Source organism: Pararge aegeria, chromosome 10 (genome assembly GCF_905163445.1).
Source record: "Pararge aegeria chromosome 10, ilParAegt1.1, whole genome shotgun sequence".
NCBI classification, from domain to species: Eukaryota; Metazoa; Arthropoda; class Insecta; order Lepidoptera; family Nymphalidae; genus Pararge; species Pararge aegeria.
The window spans coordinates 19,027,075-19,036,495 of record NC_053189.1 but is presented as its reverse complement, the minus strand read 5'-3'; the positions used below and the strand labels follow the sequence as shown (position 1 = coordinate 19,036,495).

Below are 9,421 nucleotides of genomic sequence, written 5' to 3'. Positions count from 1 at the left end.
AGGTTGTTTGGTTGGCAAAGTATTATCATTATATTGGGAAATTTAAATTTTCTCAGGATGTAATAAAGCTTCTATAGTCAGCAGCATATAACTTGTAATCAGTGTAATACTTGCAAAATAATACTATGAATTATTTCACTTCCAAATTCGCTAATAATATAAGCAGAGTGGTACTATCTACAAACTAATTTCGTAATGCTTACAAGTCACTGCGAAGGAAAACAGACTTGTAATTGACTTGAATACTAATTATTTAGATGACTGCAGGACGACTAAAGTTGAGAGAGTTCTGTGTCTCGTCTCATTACTTATACTTACTGAAGTTAGTGAATGCTCGAGTGGACGACCCCACTGACGCAAATGTGCGCCCAGGAAAACGATCGAGAACTTTAGGATTCTACCCCTGCTACCTGAAGTTAAGAAAATTTCTGAATGTTGTCATGTTTGGTCAAGTGAAAGTCGCACGTTCGATCGCAACTACATAGGATAAGTAAGTGTTTCGCTGAACATTGCATGACTTTTTAATCCCAATTATTTGAGACTTTTTATTGTTTACATTTCAGAACTTTTCATATTTTAAATAACTTTTTTAAGAGAGAGGTTTTTCCCCATTTACGTCATCAGACTCCTATTCCTACCCCGGAACAGCCAGTGCACATTAATGATTTTCGAGTACCATCGGGTGAGATCCAAAAAAAATTTTCGAGTACAATCATGTTATCTTTTTATCCTGCAATTCTTATCAAAAATAATAACGCCAAGTCGTTTGCCTCTAACATATAAAAGGCAAAGCTTTAGAAATTGAATCACAAAAGTTTCTTTTGTTTTATATTTGGAAAGAGACGAAATGGAGTGATGATTGCTTAGCCGAAGGCTTATTGGGCACGCTCGTGCTTACTTACATTAAAAATAATTCCCTTTCATATATAAATAATTCGTGAGAGTTTAAGTTATAATTTTTTGTATACTTAGATGTTCTTTCGAGAATTCAAACTATCCCACATATATCACAGAAAGCTGGCCAACATAAAATTGTTTCCCCACTTTATTTATAGAAAATCTATGAAATAGTTAAAAATCTGCAGAGTAACATTTATTTGACAAGCCTAAAGAATGCAAGTTTCCTAAGGAATGAAATGGAATGCGTGAAGTCGCGTTTATAAATTCTTAATCACGGAAAATCATTTTACCTATACATCTTTGACGGCCGATTGGCGCAGTTTGCAGCGACCCTGCTTTCTGAGTCCAAGGCCGTGGGTTCGATTCCCACTACTGGAAAATGTTTGTGTGATGAGCATGAATGTGTTTCAATGTCTAGATGTTTATATGTATATTCTAAGTATTTATGTATATTATTTATAAAAAAATATTCATCAGTCATCTTAGTACCCATAACACAAGCTACGCTTAAATTCCGGCTAGATGGCGATGTGTGTATTGTCGTAGTATATTTATTTATCTTTAAATAAAAATAGTTTTTTATTTACAAGCAGGAAGGTAAAGGAAATGATAAAGGATTTTTTTCATCCCGGAAATCCTCCCTAATTGCGCGGAATGAGGATTGAAACGTTGTATGAATTTATATCAGAAATTGTACGCAGGCAAAGTATTATATTCGCTTTTTATTTAATAAAAATGTATAGCATATATAACAAAATATATATGATGTTTCTAAACTAGTTTCAGTTTGTTTTCCACCATTGAATATATTCTATCCGTCTCTTGTATAGGAATTCCTTGAAATAAATATCGCTGGCGGCAAGCTCGGCATACAGCGAAGGAGTCGTGTGGGCGCTTCAATCTGAATGCTGGATCGCAATGAAATTGAAATTATATTTTCCCTTTGACCTCATCCCACAGCTAAATAGAACATGATACCTGCATAATATAATTAATCAACTATCTGTGCTCGTATCTTTAATTATTACAGAATTAAAAAAAAAACTAAAAATAATTTACACCTTATAAGCAATTTTGAAACGACACAGTCAGTCTGTTTGTTGACTATACCACTCGTTTGGAAGGTAAGTTCTACAGAGAAAAAGCCAGCAAGAACCTTAGCAGATTGCTACTCTCCAACATAATTTTACAGTTTAAAAAAAAATAATAACTATTATTTAATTATTTTAAATATATTTACATTAATAATAAATTTAGGTTCAAAGATTAATTATTATAGTCTGGAAAAGGGCATAGGCCGGCATCATAATGATGATGAATAAACGAACTGAAATAACGGTGGACAAAGGCGCGGGCAACAGCTAGTAGTTAAAAAAATATATAGTTTCCGATTTTTATCATCAGAATACGCTTTTTCAATGTATAGCACACATTTCGTTTCGAAATCAAAAGTTTATAGATTTTATATATATAAACTACATTCTTTGATAAAAAAAATCATCTAAGTCCGGTTGCCTGTAGTCCAATGTATTTATTAAAGTAACTTTTCAGTAAAAGCGAACAAAAAAAGGAATTATTATTTATGATATGGAGAGAACGGACACTGGGAAGGCCTTTGGGAATCAAAGTGCCCCTTAAATAATGTATTCTTTGAATTTGAATACGTTCTGGTCTCTCCTACGTACTGCGATCTCACAGTACGAGATATCGGTCAACGCTTTGTGGTCAACTGGGCTGCAAGTGATAAATGTGTCAGTTCTAGCAGTAGCTTCTTTTTATTACTGAGAAATTAACGCACCTAGAAATCATTCTTTCCGGCGTGTAGTGTGCTACCATCTACTCCGATCTCAAGTCCGTCTGCCCGCGTTGTGATTATCGGCGAACCATTGTGAGAGGCCTTTGGTCCAGTAGAGGCTATTAATGAATCATTCTTTCTTTCACATAGCTAAAAAATATAAATGAGCTGTAAATTTCGGCATAAATATTAGAACATAAATTACGTTAATATTAATTAGGATCCCTAAACATGAGATGAGATCTTCCAGGTGCTGGAAAAACCACCTCACCTATGACGACCTCCCTAGCGCAGCGCTGAGCTCTGTGAATTTATGTGGGAGGTCCCGGGTTTGATTCCCGCAGGGGCAATTTGGGAATTTATAATTTCTGAATTTTCTCTGGTCTGGTCTAGTGGGGGGCTTTACCGACAAAGACGTGCCGCTAAGCGATTTAGTGTTCCGATGCGATATCGCGTAAAACCTGTTAGGGGTATGACTACCATACTCCCTAACAGGTTAGCCCGCTACCATCTTAGACTGCACCTTTACCAACCGCCAGGTGAAATTGCAGTCAAGGGTTAACTTGTAGTGAAATAAAAAAAAAACGTAAACCTTCTAAAGCTGTATATTTATCCTGCTTGCCAAAGAACTTAAGTCATAAGTTTGATCTCAGTACGTACTTCAAATGGCCGGAACTTTTTGCAGGAAACTGCCGCCGTTTTCACTTTTCACATTTATGTTTTCGCTCGGGATCTCACTTCTTTATTCTTAGCATGTAGTAAGTAAAAAGTTTGTTGCTCCGTATATCAAATATTTTGAGAAGCTAAATTGTTTGCGTAAGAGTCTGAGTGTAGTACCATTTTAAGATTTAAAAGACATTAGTATCTTGATTGGTTATCCTACTAATATTATAAATGTGAAAGTACAGATGTTTGTCGCTCAATCACGCAAAAACGGCTGAACTGGATGGACACTGCAATTCTTTTTTATCAGGGCTGTTATTGTTTTTTTTAGCAAACACGATATCGTGGTCATGCAAACCACTAGATCAACGCAATAAATATTATTACGTGCCGTGTACTCGTAACATCATGTAACCTAAGAGCAAAATCGCTCGGGGCTCACATCGTTTCATTTTCTAGATAGGGTTTTGATGAATCGATATCGATATTAAGAAAATGTCTCAACTAAGAAAATAAAAGTCTTTCTGAGTTCACCGTCTTAAATTGAACCTCTATTACTATTAAAGGCAGACGGTATTGTTTGTAGACAAGACAATGCGGCAGATTAAACTCTTACGAGTTTAATCTATTACTTACGTGCAACCAGAGGCTTGTTTATTTTAGCTACGTTCGCGGTATTATGTCCAACGGTGTCTCCCCTTAATGTTAACATATTGAAACTGTCCTGGTCGTTTCGTCATAAAAATACAAAGCCAGAAAATTGGTGTGCAGCGCGACGTTAGGAATTCCAATGTTTGCTGAGTTAAATTAAATTGTGGGAGTATATTTTTAAACTGAACTTATACTAAAAATAGCTGAAGCTCTTATCACAATGGGAGCTTAAAATAATCCAGTGACAATCATACATTATGGTGTCATTAGGGATTAGCTGTTGTTTGTGTTTATTACGGTTATTTCCAAATCCCGTGGCACCCGTTTGTTTATCTGCGATAAAAATTAGTCTTTGTAACTCTTTGTCCTTTTAACTAACTCTATGCCAAAAATCAAGTTCATTGGTTACTTAGTTGCTTAAAGCAAGGACAAACAAACAAACATCGAACCAGGATATAATATTAAGTAAGAACGTGAGTGGCCGGTTGTGACTGTAGCACAATTTAGATGATTGAGCTTATTAAAGTGAACGACTCTAAAGGTCCAAAAGTGATCTTAACCTTTTTTCCGTGCCTTGAATGCCACACACCGTCCCGGTCACTGATATAATACACTAAAAATCTTATAATAATAAAAATGTTGTTAAGTAATTTTATCTACATAGAGAAGAATTTTACCTTCGCTGAGCATTGGGATATATATTAGGCTCAGGACGAAGAGCAAATTCGTTTTGGGTTAAAAATTAATAGACACGAGGAATATGATTATCTAACTGAAGGCTTAGTCTCGCAAGACGTGATTAAGTCAGTTCCACCTTTGTGTGATTCCGCGGTGCTGATGCGCGGCTGAGTTGTTCAGCTGTATCTTAAGTCTAAGCACGGTGTACAAAACATAATTAAACTTCATTTTAAACTCTTCCCGCAACATTAACGGCAACTTATTAATTATGTGTGTGAGACATTCTAGCGAAAGAAAACTTTGAGGCAATGTTTCACACAAGATAGAAATAATCTGCTAGGAAATAGTACAGTGTGAAACTAATATTTCTGTTACATTATGCTCTAGTCTGGTTGCATATTAACATTGACATAAATGTATAATCAAATTTACGCCCGATAATGACCAGATCACGATTACATTGATGTTTATTTTAAAATAACCAAATGTTTCGATGCAGTGAAAGATTTGAAAATTCAATAGTATTTATTTTCTTTAGTATCTCAGCTCCATGTCGCTCCGTGAAATCTATATATATTAAAATAAAATAAGTAAATGGTTTTGAATTTGGCTTCCGCGGTCGGGATACTGTCCAAACCGCACAGTAAAGCCTTAACTCCGCGGCAATCCGTCACGAGCGGCCGGCTATGTAGATCGTGGAGCCACAGTCAGGCCAATAAATTGATAATGTACATTTGGTTAGTGTATTGTCAATGATACAAACAATAATAATAAACTCTTCGAGGTGTTCAGGACTGATCCATGATCATCATCATATCGACCCATTACCGGCCCACTACAGGACACTGGGAAGGGGTTAAGAGGTTTAGGGGATCCCGTAGCCCACCACGCTGGCCCAGGGCGGATTGGTGGACTCCACATATCTTCGAGAACATAATGATGTTGGAAAAGAGCAGTCTGCTGAGTTTCTTGCCGGCTCTTCTCAGTGGAATCTGCCTTCCGAACCGGTGGTAGAGTCACTACAAACAGACTGACGTTTTAAAAGTGCTTATTAATAAGGCCTACTTGAAATAAATGAATTTTGAATTTTGAAATGTTTTTCTAATGTAGATTTCTCAGGCATGGAGCTTCCCTCGAGATGTTTTCCTTTACCATCGAAGCAAGTGATATTTCTAATTAACATAATGAGAACGCATATAACTTAGAAAAGTTAGAAGCTGGGTTTCGAACTGGGCCCCCGAAAGTGAAGTCGAGCTCCTACCCACTGCGCTATCACCGCTTATCCTAGATCACTCTTTCACTTTATCATTTTTATCATCATAATAATTGATTAAGCCCACTAACCATGCAAACCCATATTGCAAGGGGAGTTTCGCTACTGATTCCTCTCGCCTTTTGAATGGGTTCGAACCCCAGGACGACCTATAAGGTACTGTGTATTTTCTGTGGAAAAAATTTCGGTAACAGCCTGGATTTAAGAAATTGGCAGTGTAAACCGCGGTGCCTCGGAGAGCACGTTAAAATTTTGGTCCCGTTTTACTACTGGACTAATAAAAGCCCACCGACCCACATTGGAGCAGCGTGGTGGCTCTATGCTCTCAAAGCATCTGTTTAGTGCCCAGCAGTGGGATATTTTTCGGCTAAGGATGGTGATGATGATATTTTCTTGGGGAGCATATTGTGATAAGATTCGGTAATAAAATAGTTTGGCCGGCTAAGATCCTAAGATTGGGATTTCGGTTCATTGGATTCATAAGTTATACTTAAAAGTTTTCACCCGCTCGCGAAAAATTTTCATTCAAACATCTAGCAGGTAAGGTATTTCAAAGTTTGCTCACTATTTGCTGACGTGAACTTTTTAATTGGCTGACACTCGCCCGCCAGTGGAAAGCAAGCTAGAGTAAGTATTGAGTTGTGCTAGAGTAAGTTTTGAGTTGTGCTGGATTCAGTCGTTGGCAAACTGTCGTACGTGAAACACGCTAGCTAGTACATAATTCAAATCTCTTTATCTTTTTTTTTTTAAAGTACTGACAATGTCTAAGTGTGATATTTGTAAAAAATCTATAACCAAATCCCTGCCCGGAGTGGAATGCAGCAAGTGTGAGAAGATTGTACATCTTAACACTAAGTGTAGTGGGTTAACTAATAAGCAGATAGTGGCATTAAAGGCTGCTTCCAGTTTGGAGTGGACCTGCCTCGACTGTCAGCGTGATTCATCTAGACGCAACTCGTCAATCGTAATTCCTGAGGAAGACGATGATGGTGACGATACACCAGTTCAAATAAATGCGAAGAAGTTGCTTAATAAAATCACGACAGAGGTAGAGAAAGCTATTAAAAATGAAATGCGGGAATTGAATGAATCGTTGCAATTTCATAGTGCTAAGCTTGAGGAGGTCGTTGAATGCATTGATGCTTTCAAACAAAGTATAAAAGTGCTGGAACGAAAAAATGTGGAGCTAATGAATAGGAACATTAATTTAGAAACACGAGTCGGAGCACTTGAGCAGAGGCTCCATGAAATTGAACAAGAAAAGCTTATAAATTGCGTCGAAATCGCTAACGTTTCTTACCCAAGCACTGAAGACTTGAGTAAAATAGTGGAAAGTGTGGCAATAAAACTAAAACAACCCCTTGAAAGCGTCAAGAATTCGCAAAGACTCCCAGGAAAAAAAGACCAACCAATGAACATCAAGGTCGAATTGAAAGATGAGTCCGATCAAGAAAAATGGATTTTGGCTGCCAAATCAAGTAAAATCATAGTAGCTGACATATGCCCTAATGAGAAGAATAACCACAATGTAGTATTTATAAGAGAAGCGATGACCAAATCTAACAAAACTTTACTTTGGAATGCGAAACAGGAGCTAAAAACCAACAAAAATTATAAGTATGTTTGGTTCAAAAAGGGTTGTGTAAAGGCGCGCAAGGAAGAAGGATCTAAAATATATTCCCTTAGAACCCTGGAGGATATTCACGCACTAGCAAATAAGTAAATAGCTATAAGGCTGCTTTAATTAGGCACTTAATAGACTTTTAAACAACCTTTCATTAGTAAGCTGGAAAGTATAATAGATGATATTTATGAAATTGAAGAATGTGTAAATATAAACGATTTTTTAAGTAATATTGAAAATATGCATATAAACTTATTGTGTGTTCATATTAACATAAGGTCTTTGATAAAAAACTTTACGACACTTGAGCAATGCGTATTGACTTCAAAGAAATTAATTGACGTTATTATTCTTACTGAAGTTAATATTTCGGATAACATCAGCTCTTTATATCATTTGGATGGTTACCAGATGTTTACAGCACTAAGAAAGGAAAGAAAGGGTGGTGGAATAATCATTTATGTAAGTAATAAGCACAAACTCAGCATAAATTCATTAAAAACAAAATATTTTGAGAACATTTCATTTTCAATTACCACTAACTCAAGTTATACGGCTAACTTTTGTGCTGTTTACCGCCCCCCTGGTTCTAGTAGAAACCTCTTTGTTAATGAACTCCAATCTTTTATATGCAAACACTCAAAAGATAAAGATTTATACTTACTAGGAGATATAAACATAAACCTGAAACAAGATGTTCCTATAAAACATAAATACAGCAACATGTTGCATAGCTTAGGCCTTTTGTGTGGGATCACTGCATATACCAGAATTGAATTATGTAACGGAAAATTAAGTAAATCCTGCATAGATCACATTTACGCTCGATCCCGCACACAAAACCTATTCACAGCAGCGATCGGTACGACACTGGCCGATCACCGCGCGGTAGTTCTCGCTTGCGTCGGCGCACGGACACAGGGTGTCCCATCATACAAAACTATTATAAATAACAAAAAACTACTTGCTTTGCTTGAACAAATAGATTGGGAGCCTACGTTCAACATGACCTGCCCATTAAAAATTTACGATTATGTACATGCACGTCTTACTGAGTGTTATAAAAAATCTGAGTATCTAACTAAAATCAAATCTAACAGTTTAAGGAAAAATAACGCATGGATTAACGGTAAAATAGTTAAAGCTTGTAATTATAGAGATGAATTATTTAAACAATGGATAAAGAACACTAATAACATGATTATAAAACTAAAATACAACAAAGCGAGGAATAATGCAAATTCATTAATTAAAAAAAACAAAAGTAAAAACATGAAATATAGAATAATGTCTAATAAACGAAACCTAAAAATTCTTTGGGGCATATTAAACAGGTTAACAGGCCGAATAAAGTCATCTGTCGATGAAGTTCTAATAAGCTCTTTTAGTGGAAATGGTAATACGCCCAAAGAAATTGCAAACAAGTTTGCGTATACGTTTAAAAATAGCGTTAGGCAAATAATTTCTGACTGTTCTGAACCAATGCTTGACAAAACAACTGTTATATCACCAGTAAATGTTACAATGCGATTTCGGCCAGCTGGTCCCAAATCTGTAGTAAAAATTATTAACGCACTAAGTAGTAACAAAGCTCCCGGAGTAGACAAAATAAGAACTATTGACATCAAAATGTTATGTGATAAGATCAAGAAAGTTCTTTCAAATTTTATAAATACTAGTGTAGCTACTGGGAAATATCCCACCTTACTAAAGACCGGAATCGTAAGGCCAATATATAAAAAAGGTAGTCGAGTGGAATATGACAATTACAGGCCTATAACTATTTTGCCTACTATCGATAAAATTGCTGAAAAATACATAAGTGAGCAAATACATA

The 9,421-nt window shown here is 36.1% G+C and overlaps 1 protein-coding gene across 1 annotated transcript; it reads left to right on the top strand.

Moving 5' to 3' along the window:
* Positions 1 to 6,929: 6,929 nt before the first annotated feature.
* Positions 6,930 to 8,337, top strand: LOC120626931. Its single transcript, XM_039894739.1, has one exon. It carries the CDS (start codon positions 7,033 to 7,035, stop codon positions 7,681 to 7,683), a length of 651 nt encoding a protein of 216 aa, XP_039750673.1. The 5' UTR covers positions 6,930 to 7,032; the 3' UTR covers positions 7,684 to 8,337.
* Positions 8,338 to 9,421: the final 1,084 nt, after the last annotated feature.

Bases quoted from the DNA above. Each gene is read 5' to 3' on its own strand.
- LOC120626931 (XM_039894739.1), top strand. From the start codon at position 7,033: ATGCGGGAATTGAATGAATCGTTGCAATTTCATAGTGCTAAGCTTGAG.